General features: G+C 62.7%; 2 protein-coding genes across 4 annotated transcripts in view; both read left to right on the top strand.

Annotated features, from left to right (window-relative positions):
- The window catches only part of ANKRD24 (ankyrin repeat domain 24), a 14,282-nt gene extending 1,413 nt beyond the window's left edge, over positions 1-12,869 (top strand). Inside the window, exons 2-19 of the mRNA XM_025196342.1 lie at positions 893-1,023; positions 1,797-1,885; positions 2,812-2,876; positions 3,532-3,589; positions 3,922-3,992; positions 4,558-4,664; positions 5,197-5,384; positions 5,789-5,817; positions 6,136-6,228; positions 6,499-6,612; positions 6,850-6,894; positions 7,213-7,311; positions 7,463-7,535; positions 7,941-8,062; positions 8,731-10,275; positions 10,817-10,975; positions 11,295-11,360; positions 12,240-12,869. Coding sequence (XP_025052127.1) covers positions 893-1,023; positions 1,797-1,885; positions 2,812-2,876; positions 3,532-3,589; positions 3,922-3,992; positions 4,558-4,664; positions 5,197-5,384; positions 5,789-5,817; positions 6,136-6,228; positions 6,499-6,612; positions 6,850-6,894; positions 7,213-7,311; positions 7,463-7,535; positions 7,941-8,062; positions 8,731-10,275; positions 10,817-10,975; positions 11,295-11,360; positions 12,240-12,317 — 3,132 coding nt within the window. The 3' untranslated portion in view covers positions 12,318-12,869. The remainder of the gene's footprint in view (positions 1-892; positions 1,024-1,796; positions 1,886-2,811; positions 2,877-3,531; positions 3,590-3,921; positions 3,993-4,557; positions 4,665-5,196; positions 5,385-5,788; positions 5,818-6,135; positions 6,229-6,498; positions 6,613-6,849; positions 6,895-7,212; positions 7,312-7,462; positions 7,536-7,940; positions 8,063-8,730; positions 10,276-10,816; positions 10,976-11,294; positions 11,361-12,239) is intronic.
- Positions 12,870-13,608: 739 nt separating this feature from the next.
- The window catches only part of EBI3 (Epstein-Barr virus induced 3), a 6,389-nt gene continuing 3,331 nt past the window's right edge, over positions 13,609-16,666 (top strand). The window contains exons 1-4 of one of the 3 annotated variants that reach the window (XM_014528010.2): positions 13,985-14,051; positions 14,327-14,397; positions 15,389-15,488; positions 16,356-16,601. In XM_014528010.2, coding sequence (XP_014383496.1) covers positions 14,356-14,397; positions 15,389-15,488; positions 16,356-16,601 — 388 coding nt within the window. In that variant the 5' untranslated portion in view covers positions 13,985-14,051; positions 14,327-14,355. Of the gene's footprint in view, positions 14,052-14,326; positions 14,398-15,360; positions 15,489-16,355; positions 16,602-16,666 lie in introns of all 3 variants that reach the window. The other 2 variants (XM_025196578.1, XM_025196579.1) reach the window with 2 other exon arrangements.

Here is a 16,666-nt window from a genome sequence, read left to right as displayed (position 1 = left end):
CCCCCCCCTTGCCTCTCAGCACTGGGGGGATCTCCCCACTGACTCCCCCCCGCTAAGGTGCGGTGCTGATGCACAATGGCCCGTAAAGTGAAGCTCCCTCCTAAGTCAGGATCGGGGCCTTGGTGTCACCATGAGTGCCCGTCTGCTGCAGCAGGGCTGTGAAACGTGACCTGTGGGAGCTGTGTCCTAGGCTGGGGGGTGGCGGAGGGGGCATGAGTTGTTAGCTGCCATCCAGGGCAGAAAGGGGGTTCCAGCAAGATCGGTAGTGAGGGGCTGCGACCCCCAAGACCCCACTTCCCCGGGGGCTCAGGGGGGCTGTGTGCAAGGTCAGCGAGAGGCTAAGGCCTGGAGTTTTCCTCAAATATTGGCTGCTTCCTAGAGGTGCTGGCATGTGCCAGTGGGAGCCAGGGGGCTTAGCACATCTGGTAGGTACCAGCAGCTGTGGGTGCTCCAGGCGGAAGCGAAGGGAGGATGGCCAAGCTGCGCCGGATGCGCCATGGAACGGGAGGGACTGGGAGGACTGGGGGAACGTTATTGATAGGAGAGAAGCTGGCTCTGAGTGGGGAGCAGGCTCTATGGGACCTGGAGGGACCTTGAGGACATGGATTGGTTGGTTGGTTGGTTGGGAAGTACCTATGTTGAGACCCCCGTATCCCCAGTCAGCGGATGCAGGCTCACGCGCTGTGGCACTGGGTGCAGTCTGTCCGACCTAGACGTTCCCAGGCAGGTTTATGCAGGGTACTGTAGCTCCTCAGCAAAGGGCCTGTGATATGTCCCTGGAGCTCATGGAGCTCCCAGTCCTGGATGCACCTTCACAACCCCACTGTGCTAGGGCAGGGCTGGCATCCCCAGGAGGCGGGAGTCACTGCTTCGACCCCCATTTGCCTTTCAGAGCCAGGACTGGAGCAAGAATGATGAAAAGCTCCTGCAGGCCGTGGACTATAATGATGCTGAGCGCGTCACCACCCTGCTCGTGCGGAAGGGCCTCATCCCCACCAAGCTGGACTCGGAGGGCAAATCCGCGTGAGTGGTGCCTGGGTCGGGAGTGATGGTCTGGTCCCGCACTCTGGCAGCAGGGCAGAAGGCGCGGAGGAGGCTCACCAGCCCTCTGGGCTCGCTGTGTCCCGAGCCAGGGCATTGTGCAGGCTGGGCTCGGGTGCGTGCTAGAGCAGCCCCGAGGTTGCCCTAATGTACGCTCTGCCCTGCTGGCCCTACATGAGGTGGTCGGTAGGTGTTTCTAGCCCGGGGACAGCTAACAACTCATCACAGACTCTTTCAGGCCCCTCCCTTGGGCACGATATAAGAATGCAATCAGAAATCCTGACATAATAATGCAATTCTGATCTACTAATGTAATCTTGATATAATTATACAATCAGAAACCGGGGAGCACAACTAGAGCTCATCCCCTGCCCAGCGCAGACATCTGGCCTTTTATGCCTGCCCCAGAGGCAGTCGCCGCTGTCATTCCCAGCTCTCAGCCTTCAGAGGAAGCCCAGTCCCTGCACCCTCCACAGCTGGGCCTGGCTCTCTCTGCAAAGGACAGGCCAACCTGCTTGTAAGGATGTTACCACCTCTATTTGCAAGGGGCCTTGTGGAAATAAGCCCGCGTGATCAGAAGTTTTTAAATAACCCTACAAAAACAAGTCAGGGCATTTGTCAGGGGAATGGGTTTTGTTTCCAAGTGCAGGGGCTTCCTAAGGGTTTCGGGCAACCTGGAGACTCCTTGGATCTGGCTCACGGGGGATGAGGGGGTGTTTCTGGAAGGTGACGGTGTCTCCCTGGCTTTGGCGCAGGTTCCACCTGGCCGCCACGAGAGGGAACGTGGATTGCCTGGAGGTGATGCTGGCTCATGGGGTGGATGCCATGACCAAAGACAGCTCTGGTAAGGCCCACTCCCTCTCCTGCAGGGCAGGCTTGCATACGGCTGCTCGGGGCTGGCTGAGGCCATGCAGAAGGGACCCAGGCCAGCTGCATGAGGGCTTTGCACCTCTGCTGCTCGCATTTACCCCATGGAGGATCCAGCCCTTTGCCGGGGGGCTGCCAAAGCTCCTTGCACTTCAAGCTTCCCTGCCCTGCTGCTGCCCCTCCGCTCCTCTCCCCCTGACATAGATCTCTCCGCACTCCTGTGATCTCAGCCCAGAGCCTGGGGACCGCTCAGATCTCAGCAAGGGGCTGGGGAGCAGGAGAAAACTCACATCAGGGCAATGTGTGTCGACAGGCACAGCCCGAGTCATTGCAGCGACAGTGTCCCAGGACAAAGAACCGCCATGTGCCTGCTAAGGACATGGCCTGGTTAGGGGCAGGACATGGCCTAGAGCACCTTTAATGCACTGACTGTGCCCAGTACTCTTGCATTCCTTTGTACCCATGGCCGAAGACCTCCTGATTCCTGTGGGCAGTACAGTGGCTGTCTCTTTAGACTCAGCCTGAACATGGAGCCTGTCTTTTGTCCTGCAGAAACTTTCCCCGTCCTTCACACTGAGAGTTACTTCCTAAGTAGGGTCTGGGCAGTTGGCTGTGAGGATGGGAGACCTCCAAGGGCCTTCAGGGGTGCTGGGAGGATTGAGTAGCTTCCCTGTCTGCTGCTGATGATAAAAGATCTGATTCCCCTCAGACGAGGAGCATGAACCCAGGTGTCCTGGTGACAGCTCAGTTTGGCCGACCGCACTCTGTCCCGTGCGTCAGATCCAGGGCCCTACATTTCCAGGGCTGGGAGGCTGGGCTGTGTAGTGCTGACTCTGTGCGTTGAGCACACCGGGTGTCAGGATTTTCTATGGGTCGCTGACCTGCCCGCCCGTCTCTTTCCAGGGTACAATGCGCTGCATTTGTCAGCCAAGCACGGCCACCCACAGTGTGTGAGCAAGCTGCTGCAGGTGAGGGTGCTGGGCAGGAGGCTGGGGAAATGCCGAAGACTGGAGAAGGCAGGCGGGAGCACAGAGGACAGCTGTGGGGAACCTTGACCCATGCAGCCCCTGTGGGACTCCCTCTGGATGGGCAGGGAAGTGGGCCAGGCAGGGCTGGAGCTTGCTGCCCATGGGGCAGCTACAGTGGGGCAGGCTGGGTTGACCAAGGGAAAGGTCTTGTGAAGAAGGACCTGGGAGCTGCTGCCTTCTGCTGTGGACGTGCCACTGCGGGGCCCCTGGGACTGGCGTGCAGCTGCCGGGCTCTTCCCGCTCGCTCGGCTGCATTCCCAGCCCCCGTCATACACCGCAGCCAGAAATGCTGGGGTGGGGGAGGAATGCAGCTGCACTGCTGAGGTTACAGTCCTCAACTGAAATGTTAAAGGATTAAAAAAAAATCTGCTCTTTCCCCTGGGGAAACCTGCCTTCCCTGAGCCCGTCTGTCGGGAACTCTCTGAGCATTTGGCTTCATGTAGCCAACAACACCCCCGCCCCCAGCCTTTCTCCCTGTGGGACCCCAACTCCAGGGCATCCCCAGGCTGGGAGGGGTTCCTGTCACTCCCCCCCACCACTGGCGGGAAGACAGCCCCGCTCCAGCCATTGCTAATTGCCATCTTCTCTCCCTCAGGCGTTCTGCCCGGTGGACGTGACTGACAGCTGCGGGCGGACGGCGCTCCATCATGCAGGTCAGCATGGAGGGAGCCTGGACCTGCTGCCTCGTGGCATCTCCTCCCACCCCCTCATGTCCCATTTTAAAAGCTAGTGTTGCCTAAGGCTGGAAAGCTGCCTGCTGTTCACCAGAGAGGAAGGCAGGAGCTGGGCAGAGGGTGTTGGGGGCCGGGAAGGGTCCTGGGTGCTGTGGGAACTGAGCTGGGCATGCGGGTCTTGGCTGAACGACACTTCCTCCCCAGTGAGACGCCCGGAGCCTCGCCATCCAGGCCCTGGCACAGGCCATGGGTAGGCTTATGCATTGGTGCATAGCCAGCAGACCTCTTAGGCTCCTTCTTATCCTTTCTAGCTGTCAGTGGCTGCATCTCCTGCTCTGAGATTCTCTGCGATTTCAAGGCCTCTTTGAACATCAGGGACAAGGTGAGGCAGCTCTTCCCAGAGCAGTACATGGTGTGTTAGCCTTGCTCCCAGGGCTGGATTGCTGCATAGAGCTGGCTTTAGTTTTACCTAAGCCCATTTGAATCTCACGGGTGAAACACACCGGGGGTGGCAGAGAATCAGGCTCGCATCACCTGCCATCAAAATGCAGCTGCTTCTGGGGTGGAACACGGCAGCTAATAACAGCAGCAGGTACCTTGGTTATATCCTCCCAGTCTCTGAGGTGGACTGGCCCATGCCCAGTGATACAGGAAATGAAGTGAAGTGAAGAGGGCTCCTGGGCCTGAGTGGATCAGATTGGGCAAGGCGGCTGGCCTAGCAGCCATCATCAGCAGTTGGGGTGCTTGATGAACATGAGTCACTTGGGATTCACATCACACATTCTTTGGTTTGTTTTTTGGCACGTGGCATTGGCCTTGCAAATACCTGTGCCACCCAGCCCTAGCGAGAGGCCTGGGCCATGCTGGGAAGCAGGTAGCACACAGCTCATTCAGACTGGAGTCCAGCTGAGCCCTGCTGAGGACATACCTCCCTCTCCCTGCTCTAGGATGGCTCGACCCCCCTGCTCCTTGCAGCCAAGATGAGCCACTCAGAGCTGTGCCGGTACCTGCTGCACCGTGGAGCCTCGGTGAACAGCAGAGACCAGCAGGGCAGGTGAGAGCCATCCCACGGAAGGACACTGGGAGGGGCAGACGGGAAAGGATTAAATCTTAGGGGATGGGATGAGGATGCTTTTGGCGAGAGAGAGATGACTCCTGGACACTGACTGGGCAGTGGGACAGTGGGGAGTGGATCCAGCTGTGAGCATCTGGGTTGGGGGCTGGAAATCTGGGTTGTGCACGAAGCAGAGGGAAGCATCTTAAGGCCGTGTCCCTTTGCTGTGCAAAGTGCTGCCTGAGAGGGGGAACGATGTGGCCTGTGCATGCCTCTGGGGGGGCAGTGATTGTGCTTGCAGGCTCCCTGTGTCAGCTCACTGGAGACTGCGGGACACTTGCTCTGGGCCATGCTTGAGAATGGAGCTGCCTTGGAGCTGCTACCAAAGCAGGACAGTCATGTCCCCAGGGCAGGGGGGTTGGAGCAGGAGATGGGGCAGGGGGGGTCTCTGCAGCAGAGACAGGGCTCAGAGCAGGGCTGCCACAACAAAGAGCAGATGGCTGGAGGGTGACCAGACCCGTCGCTCACCCAGGACTGCGCTGATGCTGGCCTGTGAGCATGGCAGCGTGGAGACGGTGGAGGTGCTCATCCACGCTGGGGCGCGGGTCACCACGGTGGATGCCATGGGCCACGACGCAATTCACTACAGCACAGCCACAGGCAATGCTCTGATCCAGCACTACCTACAGGACGCCGCTCAGCGCCGGTCCTGGGCCAGTGGTAAGGTGCTTGCTGGGCAGTGGCCTCGGTCTTCCCATGCCACCGGGTCCCCTGCCCCCACCTGGTGCCCCCCCTGCACTAGGGTAGAGGTGGGCGAGAGGTAGGGTAGGGGCTCCCCAGTGTCATCACTGTCCCTCTGGGTTAAGCCATGTGGGTGGGGGCCTGGAGGTTTCTCTAGGGGGTCTTTGCCTCACTTCTCTCTTGGAGTGGGGTGGTGACCCCTTCCCAGTGCTGGCACCTGCCCCCCCACAGCTGCAGGCAGGAGCTTGTTTCTGGCTTGCATCTGCCATGTGGCTGCTGTGTGCATGGGTGTGCATGTGTGTGTGCAAGCATCCCTTGCGGGCCTGGTCCAGTGGCTCCTCTAAGGCCTGATGGTCTCTTTCCTCCCCCATTTCCTCCCACAGAAGAGTCTTCGATGGATCAGGTCTCCCAGGTAAAGGGCCTGGCCCTGTCCTGCAGGGAGCATTGTGGGTCTTGAGGCTAGAACTGATACAGCCCCATAGCTCTAGGGCTGAAGCACACCAGGCAGCCCTGCCACCACCCTGCCCCAGGGCAGAGGGTGTGGGGGCTTCCCTGGGCTGCAGCTGTCCTGGGGCAGGACTGAGACTCCTCTGCCACCCTGGATGGGAGAAGGGGTGTTACAGAGGGGCTGGGGCTGCTCACCTGAGAGCCTGCTCTAGCCCCTGCCCCTGGGCAGAGCCATGCCGCGCTGGGACCCCACCATGGACCTCTCCCCTTGGTGTCTCGGCAGACGTCTTCGACCAGCCAGCCTCTGTCCAAAGACAAGAACAGCACCCCGCGGAAGAGGAAGGCCCCCCCACCTCCCCAGTCTGCCCTCAACCAGGTGAGGCTGCCAGGCTCTGCCCACTCTGAGCTCACCTGGCACCCCCTGGGGAATGGGCCTGATACCCAAGAGCGTGATGCCAGCTGGGCAAGGACCTCTTGCCCACATGCGGGGTGTGTGGGTCTGATTCTCTGGCTCTGACTGAGGTTCCAGTTGCAACCTGGATGTCAGCTGGGCATGGGGCCAGTCACAGCTAATTGCTCTGTTAAGCCTGGGGAGGGCTAGGTACCCCCTGTGCCGCCCTCACAGCCCTGCTTCTGGCCCCCCCAGGAGGACAGGGAGGCCTACGAGGAGATTGTGCGGCTGCGGCAGGAGCGGGCCCAGTTCCTGCAGAAGATCCGGAGCCTGGAGCAGCAGCAGGAGAAGCAGAAGCAGAAGCGGGAGGTACCAGTACGGTGCTGGTCCTGGTGCTCACAGCTGGGATGAGGCTGGTGGGGAGGGAGCTTCCCCTGGCATTGAGCTGTGGCAGGAGGGGCAGGAGCTGGCTGGGGGATGGGCACAGGAAGGGGCATCACTAGGCTGGGAATATCACTGCCCAGCCCGCAGGCTGATATGGCGCTACCCCACGTGAGCAGCTAGTGAAGTGCGGTGACTGTCTCACCCCTCTCTGTGTTCCCCCAGAGGCAGGAAATGGAGGATGGCTCCCTGCGCTCCATGGAGAAACAGGTAAGTGCCACCGCAGAGCCAGGCACCTTATCCCCATCGCTGGGACACAGCGAGCTCGAGGGTGAGGACAGCAGGCAAGGACTGGGAAGGGGAACCCACATGCCTCAGGCATGGCCAAGGCCAGGAGGAATAGCCCAGTCCAGGGTACAGGGGGGTCACCCATTTCTCCAGCACGAGTTGCCTCCATAGATAGGACTAGGGGGGCCACAGGTCTGCTCTGGTTGGGCCCTGGGGTCTGATCTGTCCCCCCTGTCCCAGTTCAGATGGGCTAGAGAAGGGGCAGCCCAACCTGAAGATGCATCCCCTCATTTGACCCAGGTAAAGGACCTGCAGAAACAGCTGGCCGAGAGCGAGGGTGAGAAGGCACATCTGGGGAAGGAGGTGGAGGCACTGCGGAGCCGCCTGTCATCGCTGGAGGTACGAGACAGGGCCCATGGAGCCGCACAGGGAGCTGGGGACGCAGGAGGGCTGGGACATGTCAGTTTGTTGCCGTCCACCTGCCAGTGCCAGCCCCATGCAGGGAGCCATGGCCCCCGGGACCCTGACTTCCTGCCTGTGTCTGCCCCAGAACGAGAAGGAGAACACGAGCTACGACATCGACACGCTGCAGGACGAGGAGGGCGACCTGCTGGAGTTCCCAGGTAGGGCCGGGCACCTGGCATGTGCTGCAGGCTGGGGCCGAACTGCTGAAGGGACATGGGGAGGCTGAGGGCCCGGGCATCGGGGTGGACACAGCCCTACGCCTGAGTCGTGTGATGACACCCAGTAGTGAAGGGTCATAGGAAAAATCAAGGTAAAGCTACCTGGCGTGAGTTATGCTGGTTCATGAGTCTGTTTAACCCATAGTAGCTGTTTGTCCTGGGGTAAACCCCCTCCTGCCGTCTCCTGGTGAGGGGCTGCAGCAACCTGCAGCTCCCCCAGGGTAGCTCCTGGTCTGTCTGCCCTGGACCCCAGGACCATTTGCATTGGTGCACCCGCGACCTAGTCCCAGGAGTGGATGGGGCAGGGGAATGTCATCTCCAACCGGATTTCTGTGGTTGTCTCAGGGGCGGAGGTGCTGCTGTCCAAGAAGACGATGAGCCTGTCCACGGAGGAGCTGCTGGCCACACTGCAGGGCCAGGTGCAAACCCTCACACTGCAGAACAAGGAGCTGCAGGAGAAAATCCAGGTAACACGGCATTTCCCCACCTCTGCAGGGGTCTCTCTGAGGCCCTCCCTGCTCCGTCACAGCCAGCAGCAGCTCAGGGTGAATCCAGGTGGGGACCTGGGACCGTGGGGCTGCTCCGGGCTGGAGGCTTACACCTGCTTCCCTTCTCCAGTGAGGAACAAGGCCATGTGTGTTTGGATCCTGGCTTCCTCCCTCCTGGCTCTGGCTGGCACCTCAGCCTCAGCCTCCACACCAAGTCCTCCCCCTCTATCTCTGTGGTCTGCACACGATCCAGTTGCCACCACAGCCCCCACATGCCATGGCCTCCTTAGCCAACCCCCACGTGCCACGGCCCCTGCAGCCCTGCCTTTCCCCATGCCAGTGCCCACATGCCTTGTGAGCCTCTGCTGCATCTCTGCTAACACCCCATCCAACTCCCATTCCTGCATCTCCCGGGGTTCCCAGACATAGCTCAGAAATGCTTCCTCTGGGCATTTCTGCCTAGTGTTGAGCGGGTGCAAGGGGTGACTTGGGGGCACCTAGGGCAGATGTAGGGGGCGATGGGGAGGTCTCCAGCAGTGTTGAGCCCCACTGTTGGGGGGCTGAGGGACAGGTGGGGCCCAGACCCCGCAGCCAGCAGTCAGAGCCCAGGGAAGGCATCTCATGCTCTCCCCCTCTCCCCTGGGCAGATCCTGGAGAACTACGAGAGGGACGAGAGTGACCTGGACCCCTCGGGGGACTTCATCCCTGTCCTGTTGTATGACTCGCTGCGGGCTGAGTTTGAGCACCTGAAGGGGCAGCATGCTGATGCACAGGCTACGCTGCAGATGCTGGAAGATGGCAAGACCTCCGGGGCTGCTGGCCAGCCTGACATGGGGGCCGCCTTGGAGCAGTTGAAGGCCAAGTACGAGGCGAAGATCCGAACCCTGGAGGAGGCGCTGAGGAAGGCAGGGAAGGGCCAGGCTGGGGCTGAGGAGGAAGGGACTGGCAGGGAGCGAGGCGATGGCGACGAGGGCCTAAGGGCGGCAGCTGGGTCAGCGCTGGCCAAGGAGCTGGCCCAGACCCAGGAGAAATACGAGGCAGCCTTGGCCGAGGTGCAGCACCTGCGGGAGCAGATCCAGCTGGGCATCTTGTCAGTGGAGGACCAGGAGGGCGCTGAAGCCGCAGACAGCTCCCGCAGCGAGCTGGAGACTGTGCGGGTGGCACTGCACAAAGCCCATGAGGACCTGAGGGCCAAGGAGCGACGGGTCAAGGACCTGGAGGGGCGTTTGGAGAGCCGGGCAGGAGCTGCCAGCCCGACCCACTCCATGGGGGAGACCGAGGCCAACCTCAGCCAGTCACTGGAAGAGGCGGCCAAGGAGAAAGCAGCGCTGCTGGAGCGGTGCCGGCGGGCCGAGGCGGCCGCGGAGGAGCTGAGGAGGAACGTGGAGGAGAAGAGCCGCGACTTCCAGCGGGCGGTGGGCCCGGCAGATGGGCGATGGCTGGAGGAGGAAAACCAGGAGCTGCAGCAGCAGCTGGGCGAGCTGATGCGGCAGCATGGCGAGGTGAAGGCCCAGCTGGGGCAGCTGCGTGAGGCTCTGGCCCGCAAGGACCAGGAGCTCGGGGCTCTCAAGGAGCAGCTGGCCGCCAAGCCCGTGTCACTCCAGGAGCACGAGGACGTAGTGGACCAGCTAAGCACCTCGCTGGCCCGTGCCAACCATCAGCTGCAGGAGCTGCGAGAGGAGCACAGCACCAGTCAGCGCGCCCTGGTCCAGCTGCAGAGGGAGGCAGACGGTGCCCGTCGGGACTCAGTGCCCCGGGCCGAGCACATCCGCACCACGGCTGCACTGGAGGGCAGCTTGCAGGAGATCACGGGCAGGGCCCAGCAGCTGGAGCGGGAGCTGGCGGCCAAGGGCAAAGAGACGGCACAGCTGCGGGGGGAGCTGGCCAGTGCACGGGAGGGCACAGTGACACGGGCAGAGCACGAGCGGGTGCGCAGTGGCCTGCAAGCTGAGGTGACCGCTCTGAGCCAGAAGCTGAGCGAGCTGGGCCGCAAGCACGAGAAGACATGCGCCGAGGTCTTCCAGGTGCAGCGCGAGGCCCTGTTCATGAAGAGTGAGAAGCACGCGGCCGAGGCCCAGCTGGCCGCCGTGGAGAAGCAGCTGCAGAGCCTGCGGGCCGAGTCGCAGCGCGTCCAGGAGCTGCACCGCCACATCGAGGACTCAGCCCGCCTCGTCAAGGACAAGGACAGGAAGGTGGGGACAGGGTAGGGGGAGAGACGGGGATCTGGGCTACACTATGAAGGGTTGCGGGGCAGCCAGGTGTCTGGGGATCTGACCAGAGTGATGAAGGATTGAAGGGGAGATGGGGGTCGGGAATTGAGCCAGAGCCACAAAGGGTAGGAGGTGATGGTGGTCTAGGCTAGATCCATGAAGGGTGGGGGGTGGAGATGGGGTCTGGGGATCCAGCAAAAGCCAGGCAGGGCTTAGACATGTCCGAAGTCTCCACCTGCTTGGCAGGAGAGATCTGTGTCTGGCTGGTGACCAGCTTTGGGCCCTGGAGGCCAACAGAAGGGTGAGCTCTGGATCCAGATGTCCCAGTTACCGCCAGGAGTGGCAGCAATGGAAGCATTGGCTCCAGCATCCCATGGGCGGCAGGACAGGGATGGGGATGGGGACACTGGCATGCCTGTGCCTGGGGGGTCGGAGCGGTCCGAGGCAGGGCGCTGCTGTCCTGCACAGGCCAGACCTTGTGGCCCTGGGGCAGCCTGTGATGGCTGCATGGTGCTGCCAGCAGATCACAGAGCTGTCGAAGGAAGTCTTCAAGCTGAAGGAGGCGCTGAACGGGCTGTCAGAGCTGCCCACCAAAGCAGGAGCCCTGCCAAAGGCACAGCAGGGCCAGCTGGAGGCAGGGGTGCTGCAGGGCAGGATCAAGGCCCTGGAGGAGCAGCTGACGGTGAGTACTCAGGGGCACCTGGAGCCCAGGGGGTGGAGACCTCCATCCCACAGCTGTCACCTGTGGGCCCCAGGTGCCTGGCAGAGCCATGCGGGCTGCAGGCTGGACTCCTGGTTGAAACCCGCGTGCTGAGCTTAGGGCATTGGGATCCGCAGACAGTGCGGAGCGGACACGCTGCAACCCCTGCCAGCCTCAGCATCCCGGCAGGGGTAGCCCCCCATGGACAGCGCTGTGTCCGGCACAGGGGGAACCAGGCCCCAGAGCACGGGCTGGTCCAGCCGGCCCCGCAGTGCGACCCTGGGCTTCCTCTGCCTTGCAGGACATGGAGAGGCACCACAGCAAAGTGGTCTCACTGTATCGGGGGCACCTGCTCTACGCCGTTCAGGTCAGTGTGGGGGCGAGGGGGCTGAGGCAGTGGGCACAGGGGGTACGTGCATGATGGGGTGCAGGTGCAGGTGGATGGGCGGGCAGGGATCTGGCTGCCTGTCGGGCTGGCGACGAGGCCGGTTGGCACCTGTGGGAATTACATCTCTTGCCCTCTCCTTGCCCCTCTCCCCTGAGCTCCCTGGCACCGAAGGATGGGACCTTGGACACGCCATCCTCACGGGGGAGGGGGCCGGGCCCTTGTTCCCAGGAGCTGGCACCGCAGGCCGGAGGACCGGCGGAAGGCCCCCCTGCGGGGTGGATGGGCGCCGGCATGGCCCCGCCGGGCAGAAGGTCACTCACATGGAACGCCGGAGCTCCCGAGTCATGTGTGTGCGTGTGCGTGTGTGCACGCGTGCCCGCCAGCTTAGGCATGTGCAACGCCTGCCTCCTCTGTGTCTGTGGTCTGCCGCATGGCGAAGGGCAAGCCTGTCTGGGGCCGTGGCTGTGTGTGCTTCTGCAGGGAGACCTCCATCTGAACCCCCCCCACTCCCCAGGCCAGATCCAGGACCCCAGCCCTGACCCCCCCCAACCCCAAATGCCAGGGCAGGAGCCAGATTTGCCTCCCCGAGCCTGTGATAGCAGGTGTAGGGGCTGCCTGGGCTGGGGGCCGGAGCAATTCCCAGTCCAGGGCAGGGGGCCGGGCTCTGGCCAGCTCAGTGAGCACCTCTTCCTTCTGGGAAATGGCCATGTCTGGTGCCTGCCGCGATGGCTGCCTCTGAGACCAGCGATGTCCAGCCCTGACTCAGCTCCTGGGGCTGGCAGTGGGGCTGAGCCAAGACGGACATCTCCTGTGGCCCCCGGCTTGGGGGAGGCTGGTGTGACCCCCATCTCCTTACAGGGCCACATGGACGAAGATGTGCAGGGGCTCCTGGGCCAGATCCTGAAGATGCAGCGACTTCAGGAGCAGGGCAGATGAGCACCATGGGGTCAGCGATCCCAGCCCGGCTCTTGGACCCTGGGCAGGGACACCCCAAGCCAGACAATGGTGGATTCACACATGGGACTAGCCGGACGCTGGCGTAGGCCAGCCTGGTGCGTGGCTGGACCCCGTGGCTAGTCGGCCCTTAGTGCACGCCCCGTCACCAAGCCCCGGGCACATGTGGCACCTCTGCTTGCCCGTCCCTGGGCCTGTGCCGGCAGGAGCCCAGGCAGGGGTGGGTTAAGCTTTGCACCTCATAGCAGGGCCATGTCCAGCTCTCGCCGCCTTCTCCATCCATGCTCTTACCTCGAGGCCTCTAGAAAGGGCTGGGGGGCTGTTGGCTCCCAGCCGAGCTAAGACTCAGAGCCCCCCATGGGGGAAGGGGCCGTGTTTCTGGGGGCACGAGTGAGAGGCCACCCTCACGTCCCACACGCTCCCTGCCATGGCCACAGCAATAAATTATTTATATACCCTCGGCTGAGACTCACTTGCTGGCTGCTGCAGGTGCGTGGGGGTGGCACGGCCAGGAGGATAGGCTGAATTACCTGCTCCCACCCCCCTGACCTTCCCCCACCCAGCTCTGCCAGTCTGGAGCCCCTCTTGCTGGAGACTTGGGTCAGGGTGTGCTGTGGGGAGCGGGGTGGGTCATCAGAAGGGGCTGGGTGGGCTGGGCAGGGGCTGCTGAGGCATCAACAGAGCTGGGGGGAGCCCAGACCCAGGAGGGGGAGGGATGGGGGCAGCACAGAGGGGCTCTGCAGATCCTGGGTGCCAGGGTCCTAGGTGTAGTGCAGTGGGGAGGGGGCAGGAGGGGCAAGCTGGGGGCTTCTCCACACAGCCCAGCCTGCACGCCTCTGGCCTGCATGGCAGCTCGACCTGCCCAGCTGTGCCAGCTCTGCTTCTTGCTGCACCCCCTCACTCTACCTTGCACCCCCAAGCCCACCGCTGTGCACCCCAGCTCTGCAGGGGTCTCCGCCCTGGGCTCCAGCCACGTCCCCACTGCTGCTTCCCAGCCCCAGCTGCATCAACGCTGCAGCAGTCCTGGCTGATGGGGGGCCATGGAGACCTCTGTCGCCAGCTCCCCTTGTGCTCACTGCCCCGTGCCCAGAGGTGAATGTCCTTTCCCCTTAGCCAGCTGCTGGGGAAGGGCTGGGGCTGCAAGTAGCCAGGGGAAGCTGGGGAGCCTCTGGCCTGCTGCGACATGGTCGCCTGGGAGAGATTCACAGGGCAGGAGGGGGTTGCTGGTGCTCCTGGGTTCTCCCAGCGCTGGGGGGTCACATGGGAAGGAGTTTCTCTCTGAGGCCCAGGCGGGAGGTTTCTGAAGCTGTGAGTAATGGGGAAGGCTAGAAAAGCCCCCGTTGGCTGCAGGCTCCCACAATGACCCCAGCCGCTGTGCAGGATCAGGGCCAGCCCCCACCTGTTCAACCACGGCTCCAGCCTGCTTCAGCCCCAGGGGATGCCCCCCTTCCCCAGCCTGGGGGAGCCTCAGACTCACTGAGCCCACCTGACCGGCCTGCTGGGCTCCGCAGCCCCTCCCTGCACCATCCCAGCCCCCTGCGCCCACAGGCTGAGGTGCTGGAGCCATCCCCCAACACGGAAACCTCCCAGCGGGTGAATTTCCTGCGCTGGTGTGCGAGGAAGTGCGCGGCAGCAGCCCCAAGGTCAGCAGGATTGTGCTTCCCGAGCAGAGACACTGGCAGCTCCTCTGTCTGGACACCCAGCTCCATGAGCCCGGTAAGTCCCCGCTTCTACCTTCCTACGACTTCCAAGGCAGCAGCTGGGTTTGGGGGGCCTGCTTGTGGGGAGCATGGCATCGCCTGCAGGTGCTCCCTTTCACACCTACTGCCTGGGGACCCTGGTGCCAGGCTGGGGGGAGCCACTGTGTCGAGCAGGGACAGCAGGGGAGGCCTGTCTACACTAGGACTTAGGGCTGGGGTGGGACTGTGAGGAGGCTGCTGTGTCAGAGACCTGGATTCAAGTCCCAGACTCCCTCGGGTGGGTCTCCTCAGGGGCCCCTGGGTTTCAGCCTGCTACCTGTATGAGGATGATGATCCCCTCCTGTGTCATGGATGGGGCCCAGGTAAGCATGAGCAGCTCACAGGGCTGGGGACTGGCCACAGACCCATAGCCCTGCTGCCCTGGTGCTGCCCTTGCCCCATTCATCCATGCCCAGCCCCAGTTCTTCTGAAGCACAGACCACAAAGCCCTTGAAGGAGGTTCCCCATTACCCTGATGGGAAATCTGAGGCATGGGGATGGGGGTCTTGCCCAGGGCCACCCAGCAAAGCGGTGGCAGAGGAAGCACCCCAAACCTGGCCGGTCTGTGCCTGTTCTTTCCATTGCACCACACTCCCCCTGCACCCCTCCAGGCCTGGTTTCTCCCTGCCCCACTGAACTCCCGGGCAGACAGCGCCACCCGCCCCATCCCATGAGCTGGCACCTGCCCCATGGGTGATGATCCTGGCACTTTGGGGAAAGCCCCAGGCCTGGGCTGCAGCTGCCAGGCAGGGCAGTGTCCCCTCCAAATGCCCCCACCACTCCCCTTCCCTCCCCCAGCCTGGGAAACTCCCCTGAACTCATGACACTGCTGTTTCCCTATTCCCAGCATCACCCCTGTTAACCCCTCAGGGGATGCCCCAGCTGAATGCTAGTGCAGACAGAGCGCTGGGGCCTCAGCCAGGGATGGGGTTAAATCCCCCTCTGGCCCATGCCAGGTGGGGCTGGGGCAGGTAGTGCCCTTGGAAGCCCCTGGGGTGGCACTGGATGTCACTGCCCATGTTGGCCTGACCCAGCTCTATGTCTCCTCCACTGGGAGTCACTGGGGACCCTTGGGGGACACTAACCCCAGCCAGCCCCAACCCCCACAGCCAGCTCTGCATGGCTCAGGGAGGCAACTTGGGGCTGGCACTGCCCTAGCAGCTTCCTCTGGACATCTAGCGCATGCCAGGGCAGCTGTGCTGGGACCGTGGCCCGTCGTCCCCTGGGAAGGACCCTTCTCCCAAGAGCTGGCTTTTCCCAACCCCTCTGACATCGCTGGGGCCAAGCTGCTGCCCCTGGCTGCTCTTTCTTCAGGCTCCATTTGGGACATCAAGGATGAGGTGGACGGTGCAGGTCGTCCTGGTCCTGCTGACCTGTCCGGTCTCCTGCATTGCTGATAGCACCACGGAGGAAGGTAGGAGAGGCAGCACAGACACACGTGCCCAGGACCTTCCTGGCAGAAGGCACACAAGTGCCCCATTGCGCCCTGGGGCCTGTCTCCACCAGGGTCTGGGTGCAGGGAATGGGGGCTCCTGTAGGGGCTGGGGCCTAGCCAGCAGATAGCAGCCTGTGACATGAGGGCTGGGGCAGCAGCAGGAGAAGGCTGAGGACAGAGCTGGGTTGTCAGGAGTGTAGCCAGCTCTCGGTTAGGAGGGCCAAGGAACCCAGGAGTCCTGAGTGCTGCACTGCTGTGCCCTGCTGCCTCTGGGGGCAAGGCACTAGGGTGAGGTGCACAAAGCCTCCAAGGCCTTTGACCCGGTGGAGAAAGGCAGAGGCAGCAGTGGCAGCCGGGACCTAGCAGGCATGGCGTAGTTAAGGAGGGTTGACCGCTGCACTGGGGCAAAAGGCAGAGCAGGTTTGCACCTTTCTAGACTGGTTGCATCAGAGCTGGGCAGCATGAGCTTCCTTGAGCAGGGAGCCAGACCTGCAAAGGGACTGCAGGGAGCAGAGCTGCCCAAGGGAAAGCTGTGACCAGAATCCAAAGGGTGGGGAAAGGGGGAAAAAAGAGGGGCGCTGCCAGGAGATAGAGAGGGAAACACAAAGCCATTAACCCCTCCAGGGACCCAGGGCTTATGGAAGCTAATCCAGGTAATGGGATAAGAACCAGTAGTTTCGGATTAGACCACCTGATCCGGTCCGGGGGCATCTATCTTGTTCCACAATTTCCCGTTCCAGTTCACATTTCAAGCGTCGTGGTCCAAGAAGAGCGATTAGCCAGTGAGGGTGGGTGGGGAGCCACAATCCAGTTCAGTCGGCAGTGACAGCCCTGTCTCCGCCCCAGACCCCTGGCCCCTGCAGCACAGCGCGCTGGGCTCCGACGTGCTGCTGCGCTGTGCCGTGCCCGCTGAGGCCGCGGGCGTGGAGTGGCGAGTGAATGGCACAAGCGTGGCCACCGCCCTAGATGTGCTGATGGCCACCGAGGATGGGCTGGTGTTGCCCAATGCCAGCCTGGCGCAGGAGGGCGACTACAGCTGCCACCACCCTGCCAGTGGTGAGGCCCTGCGGAGGATCCGGCTGCGCCTGGGCTGTGAGTGAGACCTGGGGTTCCCTCCCATTGGGGGGGGGGGGGGGGGGAGCCCTTCCCCCGCGCTC

This window comes from Alligator sinensis, unplaced genomic scaffold (genome assembly GCF_000455745.1).
Source record: "Alligator sinensis unplaced genomic scaffold, ASM45574v1 scaffold1295_1, whole genome shotgun sequence".
Classification (NCBI taxonomy): Eukaryota; Metazoa; Chordata; order Crocodylia; family Alligatoridae; genus Alligator; species Alligator sinensis.
This window is presented reverse-complemented; position numbering and strand designations above follow the sequence as displayed.